The 13031-nt window shown below is 31.3% G+C and overlaps 6 protein-coding genes across 6 annotated transcripts; 4 read left to right on the top strand and 2 right to left on the bottom strand.

Moving 5' to 3' along the window:
- Window positions 1-59: 59 nt before the first annotated feature.
- PPL_11083 (RNA-binding protein) lies at window positions 60-2139 on the top strand (the record flags this gene model as incomplete). Its single annotated transcript, XM_020581842.1, has 5 exons — window positions 60-714; window positions 1100-1263; window positions 1363-1428; window positions 1509-1672; window positions 1743-2139. The coding sequence occupies 5 exons, from the start codon at window positions 60-62 to the stop codon at window positions 2137-2139; spliced, it is 1446 nt and encodes a 481-aa protein (XP_020427712.1).
- Window positions 2140-2252: 113 nt separating this feature from the next.
- PPL_11082 (uncharacterized protein) lies at window positions 2253-2747 on the top strand (the record flags this gene model as incomplete). Its single annotated transcript, XM_020581841.1, has 1 exon — window positions 2253-2747. One exon carries the CDS (start codon window positions 2253-2255, stop codon window positions 2745-2747), a length of 495 nt encoding a protein of 164 aa, XP_020427711.1.
- A 979-nt stretch (window positions 2748-3726) lies between these two features.
- PPL_11081 (uncharacterized protein) lies at window positions 3727-4983 on the top strand (the record flags this gene model as incomplete). Its single annotated transcript, XM_020581840.1, has 2 exons — window positions 3727-4254; window positions 4561-4983. 2 exons carry the CDS (start codon window positions 3727-3729, stop codon window positions 4981-4983), a joined length of 951 nt encoding a protein of 316 aa, XP_020427710.1.
- A 331-nt stretch (window positions 4984-5314) lies between these two features.
- On the bottom strand, window positions 5315-6111 carry PPL_11080 (uncharacterized protein; the record flags this gene model as incomplete). The annotated part of the gene is made up of 2 exons (XM_020581839.1): window positions 5315-5506; window positions 6034-6111. The coding sequence occupies 2 exons, from the start codon at window positions 6109-6111 to the stop codon at window positions 5315-5317; spliced, it is 270 nt and encodes an 89-aa protein (XP_020427709.1).
- A 69-nt stretch (window positions 6112-6180) lies between these two features.
- PPL_11079 (uncharacterized protein) lies at window positions 6181-6810 on the bottom strand (the record flags this gene model as incomplete). Its single annotated transcript, XM_020581838.1, has 3 exons — window positions 6181-6471; window positions 6528-6730; window positions 6807-6810. 3 exons carry the CDS (start codon window positions 6808-6810, stop codon window positions 6181-6183), a joined length of 498 nt encoding a protein of 165 aa, XP_020427708.1.
- Window positions 6811-8242: 1432 nt separating this feature from the next.
- Window positions 8243-12859, top strand: elmoF (engulfment and cell motility ELM family protein; the record flags this gene model as incomplete). Its single annotated transcript, XM_020581837.1, has 6 exons — window positions 8243-8818; window positions 8903-9003; window positions 9106-9449; window positions 9532-9673; window positions 9761-11703; window positions 12627-12859. The coding sequence occupies 6 exons, from the start codon at window positions 8243-8245 to the stop codon at window positions 12857-12859; spliced, it is 3339 nt and encodes a 1112-aa protein (XP_020427707.1).
- Window positions 12860-13031: the final 172 nt, after the last annotated feature.

Here is a 13031-nt window from a genome sequence, read left to right as displayed (position 1 = left end):
GTTTTTTGTATTTTTTCTTTTAGTTAAGTTTGATAATATAATATATAATATTTATATAAATGATACAAAACATAGCAAGTAATAGTCTCGTATTAAGTCCTGAGAATAATAACAACTGGCAATCGGTACCAGGTAACAACGATACTGAGTCTAGTAATCTTATCAACAATAACGATTTCGATAATTTGATCAATAGTATCAGTAAAAATAATAGTAATAATAACAACAACAATATCAATAACAATAGTAACCTCAATAACAACAATAATTTTATGAATATGAGAGGAGGAAATAATAATAATAATACCAATAACGGTATGAGTGGTGGTCCACCCAACATGATGAGTGGCAATATGCCAAACATGATGGGAAACATACCAAATATGATGGGTAATTCCAATAATTTTAAGAATAACAATAATAATAATAATGGTTTACCAAATAACAACAACAATAACAATAATATGATGAATGGAGGAGGAGGAGGATTCCCAATGGGTGGTGGTAATTCTAACTTCAACATGAATATGAATATGAATAATAATAATAATCAGATGCAAAATATGAATAACAATAGAAATAATAATTATAATAACAATAACTATAACAATAATAATTACAACAACAACAACGGTGGTAACAATAACAACAACAATAGAAGAAATAATAATAATCGAAATGATGATACTCCAATTTTGATTAAGGATACCAATGGTATGTGTAAAAGTGAGAAAAGCAAAACAAAAAAAAAAGCTAGCTTTAATTATAATTATATATCCTACTTTATCAATTGATTGATTGTTTATTTATATATATATTCCTTCCTTTACTACCCTATTTTAAAATAATAATTAAGATCTAAGAATATTTAATGCTAACATGATTGTATACAAACTTTGTAACAATTTTTCTTTTTTTTATTATTATCTATTATTATTTATATTTATATTAATATTAACAACAACTATATATCTTATCTATATCTATATAATTATGATTAACAAATCATATTTTTTTTTTTTTTTTTGATTCCACTTGATTCACCAATTTCATTTCATTTGATTTATATGATATAAATAATGATAAATTGATGTCTCAGGCAAAGTCATTGGAGAAAAAGAAAAACCAGGTAGAACTCTTTTCGTTCGTAACATTGCCTATGTAGTCAAGGAAGACGATGTCATTTCACTTTTCGCTAAATCTGGTGATATTCGTAAGAACTTTTCTGTAATTGAGAATCGTGGTATTGCTTTTATTACCTATGTAAGTTAATTTTGATTGATATTATTAATTTAAATAATAATAATAATAAATGAATATAATCTAATTACTTTTTTTTATTTATTTAAAAAAAAACAACAGTTTGATTTAAGAGATGCTGAGAAAGCAAAGAATGAGCTTCAAGGTTTTAATATGGGTGGAAGAACTGTAAGTAGTTTATATTTTGAATTGTTGTTTTTTTGTTTAATATATATTAACCCACACTATTACGATTATAAAACTATTAGATAAGTATTCATTTTTCGATTCCAAAAGAAGATGCCAACGGTGAGAGTGCAAATTCTGGTTTCATATTGGTGAGAAATAACAATATGCCTGCTGGTGAGCTTAGAACATTCTTCTCAACCTATGGTGATGTTAGAGATGTCACTAATTACAAGAATGATCAACAGTATGTATAAAATCATAATTATAATAGTAAAGTTAACAAAATTATTAATATATATAATTATCAATCAAAGTCTTGTTGAATTTTATGATACAAGAGCATGTGAAAAAGCTTTAAAGGGTGGTCAAGGATTACAATTGTCGGGACAACAATTGGACTTGGCTCACTGGGCACCAAAGGAACAACCAGCCATTATCGATGCCTCTGAGTTTAGAAGAGAGAAACAAATGCAAATGCAAAACAGAGGTGGTAACAACTATAACAACAATAGAGGTGGTGCAATGAGAAGTAACTATCAAAACGATCGTAATCCAGATTACAAGAGAAGAAATAACAACAATAACAATAATAACAATAGCAACAACAATAATAATAATAAACACATGCAACAACAACGACAACAAAATATGAGCAATATGAATTATAATAACAACAACATGAATAACTTTTCAAATAATGAATATGAATAGCTTTAATGATGGTATGTTGTTTAAAGCAAAATAATGATGATTATAATCTTTATATTAATCTTTACTAATGTTTTTGTTTATTTTATTGTTGTTTAACTATAGGTGGTTATAATATGAATAATATGAACATGAATATGAATAGTATGAATAATATGAATTCAATGGGTGGTGCCGGTGGTGTTGGTTTCGGTAATGATTTGGGTATGATGAACAATATGAATATGAACATGAACAACATGGGTGGTCCAATGATGAACATGAACAATATGAATTCGATGGGTGGTGGCGGCGGCGGTGTTCCATCGGGTCCATCAATGGGTAAGATGAACAACATGGTCGGTGGTCCAATGATGAACAACTCGAGTATGATGCCAAACAATATCGGTGGTGGCGGTGGTAACTTTGACCCAAACAACTTTAGCTTGCCACCAACCAACTTCCAAGTGCCAAGCATCAATAACCAAGATCTCCTCTCCAACATGAACCAAATCACCGGTATGAAGCCATTTAACAACCAGCCATGGAGTAACAGTCCTCCCAATGGTGCCAACAACAACAATGGAGGTGGTCAAATCTCGCCAAGTCAAAGATACCAACCCGCAGTCTAAAAAGAAAAACAAACAAACAAACAACACAACATCAACAACAACAACAATACACCAGTTTACTCTCAAGATTTCTCCGATAGTTTGACACAGACAGCAGTTATTCATATAATCTCTCTCTTCTCTCTTTTCCCCGCCTGCCATCCTCCCTAACCGACCACCGACTCAATAAGAACTACCACCGACTCAAACTTTTTTAAAATCAGTTCTTTTTTTTTAATTATCTTCTCCCAACATATGCATTATTTGTTGTCAATGAATTATCTTGTTTATTTAGTATCGATATTAACTAACTTATTGTAAATAAATTTAAATTAAATTTATACCTCAAAAAAAAAAAAAAAAAAAGATTTTAAAACTCTCTATTTGTATTTTACTAACATAATCAATACTTAAACAATAATGTCAAAGATTGTGATCATGTCTGTATCATATAAAAATAATTTTGTGATACAGATTTCCAATCCAATATATGTTTATCATTCTACTATTTCCAATCCAAAAATAGTGATTTTTTCAAATTAGGGAGGTTTTTTGATACTTTTCACCCCTTACTTCATGGTGTCTAATATTTATTAAATTATTCTATTTGTTATGATAGGGTCAGCTGTGGGTCAGGTGTTTTGCTACGGAATATACACATATTAAATTTTTATTTTTTTGTTGTTTTTTTTGACTTGTAAAAATTGAATTTCTATCTTCCCCCAAATACCACCCACGTTGTCAGAAAGCTTTTACAATAACACCAAAAAATGTATCCTCTTTCCATTAATAGAAATAATGAACTTTAAGAAAAAAGATTAAAAGAGATGTTTTTTAGGTCAACGTTGACAACCAGCATTGCAAAGCCGCAATACACTACCAAAAAAAAATATCTATTTGGAAAATAGTTAAATTTTAGGAATATATAAAAACTACATTGATTGTTAGCTTCTTTATTTTCAACTTTTGTATAATTAATTTCCAAATATATTTAAAAGCAATGTCTTCGAATGAGTGTGACAATGGTGAATCTGAAGTGCCAGAGATTATCAAGCCGTCAACTATCCTATCTTTGAGAAAGAAAGATGAAAATGAATGGAGAGAGTTACATGAATGGTGCCTTAAATTCAGAGTGGAGAATAACTTGACAGTGAGAGAGTTCTTTATTCTATGTGGTAAGCCAGAGAGACCATCATTCCCAAAACTTTTATCAAAAGGAGGAGCCGAGCAAAACCCATCATCAAAACCATCATCAGTCGGAGGAGAGCTTCGCGACATCTTGAAGCATGCAATTAAAACTTTACCACCAAAGATTGACTCGCCACCAAAGGAGTGTCTTTCCCTCCATGATAAGTTCGCCATTGTAGAGGAGAGGTGCCAGGTAGCCAATATTCCGGTGTCGATTGGCAAGAAAGTACAAACAAACCAACCTACTGTCTTCTCCCACTCCCCTCTAAAAGACGAGGATAAAGCAAAAGTATCTCAGAGTTTGAAGAATATGTGTATATATGAAGAGCCAGAGTTTTCAGTATTTGAACCAAGTTTTTCAAATTTGCCTGATATCCACTACACGCCTGCGATCAATGGAATTCAAATATCACCGTTGGTGCTCTCCACACTTCACCATGACATCCAAATTCCTACTAACGGAACTGGTAATATAGTAACTCTTGGCGGAGTTCTTGTCTGTATCTCAGCTCGTCATGTGATATTGGGGGCAGTTACCGATGACATAGAGAAAATGAAAACGATCTGTCAAACAAACAAACTTTCAATTGTAAATGAAAAGTTGAACGTTCGCCTAGATGTAACCCCTGAATATCTTTGTACTCAGCACGATGTCGCCATTTCTACACCTCCAGATGGGTATTCATTTGCCACAAACCACATCGATAAAATCGGTGCACTCTCAACATCGATTTTAGAGGCATCGAGCAAGAAATCCGATGTGGAAGGTATTGTCAGAATGAATGGGGTGGTCTCTGGTTTTAAAAGCGGCACTGTCATTGAACATTATGGAGATTCGTTTGTAGTTTCTAATTTTGCTCTAAGAGGTGATTCTGGAGCACTGGTAGTAGATGATAAAAATAATGCTGTTGGAATAGTATCTATGGTCTTAGGTGACAATTCAAAAACAAAAGTGGTTAGAATAACTAGTATTGCTCCTTGGCTAGAGGAAATCATGGAACATAAGAGTGATCAAATAGAACCGGCTGAGAAGGATGTAAAGGTGGAAGTTATGCACTCAAAATTATAAAATTTTATCAAAGTTTCTCTAAAGTTGTTGTTTTTATAGTTGTTTCTACATTCTCTAAAAATCAATAGAGTTCTTTATAATTTATTATATACATATTATTATAAGTTATTCACTTTTATTATTATTATAAAACTGATTAATTGTATTGTTAATTGTTGTAGATAGACTTATTATTATTATTATTATGATTATCTTTTATATTTTGATGTCTATTTCCAATCATCATCGTTTGAATCGTCGGTTATATCGTCATTCATTCTAACTTCACCACTTTCTATTCTACCCTTAAACATTTCTATTTGAACCAAATGTTAGTATTATCAGTTGAAATCTATCTATTGATAGTATGAACATAGGTACCTAATAAAGATTTGTTGATGTGATCAGTTGCAGATATTTCATAAACGGGTTGTACATATGGTTCTTTTTCTACTAAATCTTCATCTTGATTAACATCATTGTTCTCAATGACTTGCTCTGTGTGTGTTACTTCGTTTGCTTGATCTGACATCTCTATAAAAATCTACAAATAATAATAATAAAATACCTTATTAATTTTTTTGTCAAAAAGGTGAATTTTTTTCTTTTTTTTTTTTTTAAAAAGGGCTGATTTTTTTCAATGAATTCTTTTTGAAGAGCAGCCCAACTGATCAGATTCTATGATTCTATAAATAATCGGAATTATTTTTATAAGTTATTAATATTAATATTTGATTTTAGTCAAGACCATTAATTATAACAAAATATTGAATATTTTGTCATGTTCTCGAGCAATTTAAATTTATAAAAAACTAGTCAAATACGAAACTATATAGTGCAACAAATCAATAAACAATCGATCATTCATGTTTTATTATGTTTACATACATTATTATACGGAGCTATATTCTTTAGTCTTACGATTGCGGTTGTGTGATTGAATAACAATCACCATGCTTTGTTTACAGCCAAATAAAAGTTATTTTCTTATAAGGTATGGATGCATATCATCAAATTTAAATAATAAAATTAGTTACTAACTTAGCTATTATAATAGAGTAATCCACAAACTGAAGATGTTAATCTTAATGAGAATGAAGAGATCATGGCCAAATTTGAACAAATCGAACACATTAAGAAGATTGTCATCAAATTTAGATAGTTATTTTTATTTTAAAGTAATTTTAATTATTTGTAATATCTATGGATTCGATTTGATTAGATGTATTCAAATGCAAGATTTTGATTGTGATAGACCAATGAACATTCAGAGTGAAGAGGAGCATGGTGACATTGGCATGATTGACAAGTTGAATCATCTCCATTCTCAAGTTGTAAACATTTTGATGAAAGAATACATTTTGAAAGTGGAGATACTTCAAATCTTGCAACCTTCAACAAGTATTCAATTAATTGTGGTGAGTGTGGAGAGAATAGCCAAGGATTTCTTAGGGTATTTCCAGGAGCGTAGGTAGCTGGCGGACCTCTTGCATTTGTTGTTGCATTTGTCTAGTCATGATACCGAAGATAGAATTGATCGTCATATAGTAGTTTGAACTAATTACTCTATTAACATTGGTAAGAACACTACGAAGATTACCATTTCTAGTAGTACGGTCAGCTGAACATGCGACAATAATAACATGGGTGAAGTTAAGATTTGTTCTGGCAGCTAGTTTAGCCATTAAAGCACCAGCGTGACAGGTGGTAATTAAGAAGTATACCATGACATTTGTAACTGACAATGCATTTAATGCATCAATTATTTCTATTATCGATGAATAGAATGAAATAATATATTATAAAATATGGAATAAGTTTTCAATCGATCATATATCTCTTACCCATTTGTGGGCTTTTCTAGTACCTTGTTCTTCATATTGGAAAAAAGAACGATCCATGCAACAATGTAGAGAAGAATCGACATAGCCTTAAAGTTCTTTAATATTGGAGATTTCACCAACACCGGCAGCATCTTCTTTCTTTAAGATTATTCATTGGACCATTCCTAAATATATATATTTATTTATCATAAAATAATGGGTTAGATAAAATAAAAAGAATATTAAATATAATCTTCAAGATCATTCCATTCTCCATTACAATCTTATTTATTTCATTGTTTTTTGAGATCATGAGGAAAACAAAACACAATAACTGATAATCTTAATATCTAATAATCTTAAGTGCATGTGTCGTTTCGATAATGATTGATTTTAAAATAATCAAATCTAATCATTCATATTGTTTTTTTTTGAATACTAAAATTAGTTTGAAAATGATCTACGAATAACAAATCATCCACAAAATAAATATAGTGTCAAAATAATTTTAGTTTGTTTATCTGTTTTTCGACACACTTATTAATCATATGATTTTAAAAGAAAAAAACCGATGATTAACAAAAAAAAAAAAAAACAAAAATGACGTTAATTTTTTTTGCCCATTACATTGAAATGCAATTGATAAGCAAGTCAGTTTTGAAAAAAATTTTAAAACACACAATCCGTCATCAAATAAATAGTGCTCTAACCCATTGCTCCAAAAAAAACCATCATTCATCACCATCATCATTTTGCAAAAATAAAATTAAATAAAAATAATTTTTAAAACAATCAGATTGGTATCAATATTATCAACAACAAAACTGTTTTTGGAAGCATCTTTTTTGATTTTAGCACAAGTGTTATTCTACTTATTACTTAAAAAACACATTCATTTGCAATTACTTTTTTTACTATCTCATCTTTTTATATCTATATATTATAACAAGATATTTAATTAAATTTAATCATAAATAATAATAAAATATAATCAAGATTGATCGATTTTTATTTTATTCAAATTTTTTAATTTTTTAATTTTAAAGATCTTTCGCATAACTGGACTGTTTACAAAAATTTTAGATATTTTTTTTTAAAATTTTCGCCCAAGATTTAGTCCTTAATTCACTCTGATCTTTTTTTCTAATTTTTTTATTTATTTATTTATTTAATAGTATTAGATTTTCTTTTTTTATCTAATATTAATAGATTTATATATACATATATCAACAAACAAAAATTTCAAGACAATCAATCAAATCAATCAAATAAGTGACCACACCACACTACACACAAACACACACATATAAAAACACATCAAAAGCCAAACCTTTTTTTGTATATATATATTTTTTTATAAATAAAGAAAAATAGAGAAGTCTTTAAAAAGCTATCATATATCTTTCTTTTAGTCTAGTCATATCAAAATAAACAAATCAAACACAAGGAATTAAATTATGACTGATGAGGATCCAGTCAATGTAGAACCCATGAATGTGGGTTTACATGGTGGATTGGCAGGCTTGAAGCAACAGATAGAGGCATCCGACGATTCATCGCAGAGCGAGACCGATCAATCGGTCGATATGCTGACGACAGCGGTGGTTTCATTCGTTTTCGTCAGTAAGCAGGCATCGCTTTTCAATCTGCTCATTCAGATGTTGTCGACCAACAAGTTTGCACCGGTACAGAATCAATTCAATATACCGTTTCAACCGTCACCCGATCCTTCGGTGGTGATTCCCGCTCACCAAGAGTCACTCAACAGCAGCACCGGCAGCAGCAGTCCCAAGACATCGGCACTGATGTTCAACGTGCTGAACGACGCCATCAACTCGGTATCACAGCAATATCAAAAGAACTTTTACATCAATATCATCGAGAGAACCGACAACAACAATCCATCGTACAACCAACTGCTTGCCGGTTGTCTATCGTTCATCAATCACATGCTATCGGCAGCACCAACTCATTTCGATTTCGAGCGATACAGACAACAATTATCTGCACAAGGTGTTAATGATATAATTAAAGTAAGTCAAACAACTTGCGTTCTCAAAATTAAATTAATATCAATCAACTAATTGACAATAATATTATTATTTATATATTTCCAGAAACAAATTAAAAATGTTGATCCAAATGTCAGATCGGAATTGTTACATTATCAAAAACACAAGATTGCGAATATTAAAACAGGAAAACTTATTATTGATAAGTAAGTAGATGATATGGATTTAAAATAATTATAAATAATAGGGGATTAGATTATTAAAACATGTTAATTAATTGAATTGTTATTATTTATTATTATTATTAGACAAAGTATAGATCATTTAGTAACAAGATTATTAAAAGTATCATTTCCAAATAAAACATTTGATGAACCTACGAGTTCTTCGAATGGTAACACCTCGACAGAACAAAAGATGAAGATATTGGGATTCCAAAGTGGTGCTACTACAGGATCGATTTCAAACACAGAGTTACTGGGAACCGGTATTCTTGGACTTAGAAATCTAATTTATTTTGGTGCACGTTATTCACGTATCTATCTTGAGATTCTCAACGTCCAAATGAAAAGAGATCAAGAAGAAGCTATCTATTCTTTTATAAATGTTGCAATGTGTTTAACAAATTGTATCTATGAAATATATATTGATGGTAAGTTTTTAAACAACAAACAAAACAAACAATTAGTTATCTTTTCAAATTAATTAATTATTATTATTGTTATTATTATTAGATGAGAATTTATATGAAGTTATATTCGATCAAGATGACTGGTTTGAAGAGATGTTTTCGATTTCCTTTGAATTATTTGATGAAATCTGGGAGAAAGAAGCAAAAGTACCAGAGGATTTCGTAACTATTTTACATAAAACAAGGTATGTTCTGAAAATATATATATTGATTATAAAAAACGAATAAAATTTCTAATATTTAATTTGTTTTTTTTATTTATTTTTTTATAGAAATATATTATCTAGAATAAAATGGACAAATCAAGATTCTATTCAATCATTCCAAATTGCTTTGGGAACTGTTTTGGATGAGATTTGGAATAGAGAAGATGAGATTGTTGAGGATCAACATCGTAGATTGATGCCTCTCAGTGATAGTATCATTGGATTACCACATGGACATGGTGGTGGAAGTGGTAGTGGTAATGGAAAGAGCCACGAACACAGCAATCTTACTCATGCAACACAGAGATTCCAAAAGTTCTTCAAATCACGTAAGGACAGTAACGATGAAATCGGATTGAATTCATCGTCCGGTTCAATAGCATCGAATGTCGATTCAGCACCACCATCACCTTCACTACAGGGTTCAACCGAATCCAGCAACAACAACAATGCTACTACTGGCGGTCGTAAAGTAACACACATCAGACACCACATGAAATCAATGAGTTTCAAGAAACTATTTGAATTCAAAGATAAGAATCCAAATGGTGGAGCAACTCTGAATCAATCTCAAGAGATTCCGAGAGTGGATACCGATGATGAGGAGTCACGTGAGACTCAGATCAAGGAGAAGGATCTCAGCAATGAGGAGGAGAAGAAATCGTTCGAGAGAATCATCAAGGTGTTGAAGAATACCGCTGCCACTTTGAAACACAAACAATCAGGCGATAAATCAACGGCAACAAAGATTGATACCTCTGCACTTGCTCAGCAGCAACAAGCGGAAGTCAAGAGTGACAGTCTGGATGTTGTGATTGTCAGCAGTCAGAGTTCATCGTCATCGCTGAATCAAGAGTTGGATCAACAGACAACAGTGGCAATTAGCACCGATGAGAATGGACAACACTTTCAATTCGACGACGTTCAATCGATCAACTCCTCTCAGACATCGTCACCAAAGATGAATACATCGGACAAGTTGAAGGCGAGTGGATCCGTCATGTACAAGACCGTCAAGAAGGTGATGCACTCCATCGAGAAGAAAGGAAAAACCATAAAGAAGAAGGTGAAGAAGAGACGTGCGTTGTCCGACCAGCAAATGCAGGCAGAGATGACCGAAGAGGAGCGAGCTGCCAAACTCGAAAAGAAACTCAAGAAGAAACAACGAAGAAAGATGAAGAATGTACAGTACGAGAAGGAGAACGATACCATTGTATTACAGGTTTCAAACGAGAGTATCAATGGTCAAAAGAAGGTTGATAGAGGTAGTTTCCAAGAGTTGAATCTTGACTTGGATGATCAATCCGACAGTCTCGATAGCTCTGACGATTCCGAAGATTCCGACGACGAGTCTGGCACCACTGTTGACGATCTCACCGACAACCAATCGGAACGACATCACGGTCTCGCCATTCCTAAACTCAAGATTAGCAACAACATGACTAAATCCGACAGTAACAGCAGTATCAATACACAGACAAGCAACAGCACATGTGTATCACCAAAAGAATATCCAATTTCCTATAGTAATAGTTCAAGTAGTAATGATTTATTAAAACAACAACCAAAACAACAACAACAACATAGACAACAACAACAACAAGTTCAGGAACCACCTTCTCCACTTTTACTTACACCAAAATCAACAACTTCAGATTCACAACTACAACCACCACAACAAACATTATTATCACCAGATGCAACAACAACAGAGAATACAGGTAATAGAAGATCTGTTAAAGATATAAAGGATGTTTTCGATGCACTCGACGAGTTGAGTAAAGGATATGTTTCGGCATCGACTACACCAGTCAGTTCATCAACTGAACACTCGACCGTCAATACACCACGCTCCAGCTTGTCAACACCAAGAAGATCGACCAACATCAGCAGTAGTACCAATAGCTATACTCTGGATGCACCTGCGAAGCCAGGTTCAATGAAGACATCGACATCGTCGACCGACATCGAAGGCGAGCAGAAACGATCGAGCGTCGCACAGAACAACCGTATGAGCAGCTTCATGAAAGGACCGTTCGGAACGATCGAACGCCGCAGAGACACTCCCGCCATGACCAAATCGACAAGCATCAAACAACTAGTGAATTTCTTTGAACAAAAAACTGAACCTCCCGCACCACCAACTCTGATAAGACAGAAATCAATAAGAGACATTAATAGTAACAACAATTAAATTGTTTAAAAAAAAGAAACAAAACAAAAATCGAACATACACATTCGCACTCACACACAAATATATAAGGAAAATGTAATTATATCAATTTATAATCTTTTAAAAATTAAAATAAATATATACAATAATAATAAAATTATAAGTTAATAATTTTTATTGGAACAATTTTTCATTATTCTTAATTTTTATTTATTTATTTTTTTTTGGGTAATATAATTTGACAACAAATGAAACTCCTTAATAACTAGATTAAATCTCTTACAATATTATATATATATAATTAACAGATTTCCCAAATTTTTGATTTTTAATAACTAACATAATAAATTCTCTATTTTTTTTTATTATTGATTTTCCAACTCTTTTATTGATTGTTTTAAATAAACTTGTTAATCAAAGTAAAACAAAATTAAAAAATCCTATTTCAGAAAATTTTCAAAAAAAAAAAAAAAAAAAAGAGGGAGAAAAAAAACCTTGTTTTGGATTTTTTCTAAACATACTTTAGATTTAATTAACAGTTTTTTTTTGTTTATTTTATTTATTTTATTCTTTTTTTTTTTGACAAAAATGGTATTGTATTATATAATGATGATATTTGAAAATATTTAAATATAAAATAATAATACTAATGAGATCTTAATAATATATAATATGATTTCATTTTATTGTATTGAAAATATACATTTTATATTCAACAACAACAACAACAACAGAATCGTTTGACAAGTTCACAAAGAGAAAGAGTTGAGGAGTTCATCTCTATTACATCGGCTAAAGAGTCGAAAGCTATCAACATATTGCGTGATAACAATTGGAAATTGGATCAGTCGGTCGATGCCTGGTATAATGATCCATCCAACATTCCAGAAGATAAAGTAGATTCAAATTCCTTAGATTCTCTATTTAAATCTTATAAAGGTAAGAAACAGCAGCAGCTGCAGTTTTATCTCTACATATGTTTTGTTTATTAACATGTTCTTCTATTAAATAATGGTTATTATTATAGATAGTGGTGAAGATAAGATATCAGGAGAAAACTTACAGAAACTATTCAAACAAGCCGGTGTCGACACTGATTTGTTGGAGTTGGCATTGTCGTGGAAGTTGAAAGCAAAGGTTATGGGCGAGCTCAGTAAGCAGGAG

The sequence above is a fragment of the Heterostelium album genome (assembly GCF_000004825.1).
Source record: "Heterostelium album PN500 unplaced genomic scaffold PPL_contig20, whole genome shotgun sequence".
NCBI classification, from domain to species: domain Eukaryota; phylum Evosea; class Eumycetozoa; order Acytosteliales; family Acytosteliaceae; genus Heterostelium; species Heterostelium album.
Note: the sequence above shows the minus strand (reverse complement) of the source record. Positions and strands in the feature narration are given on the sequence as shown.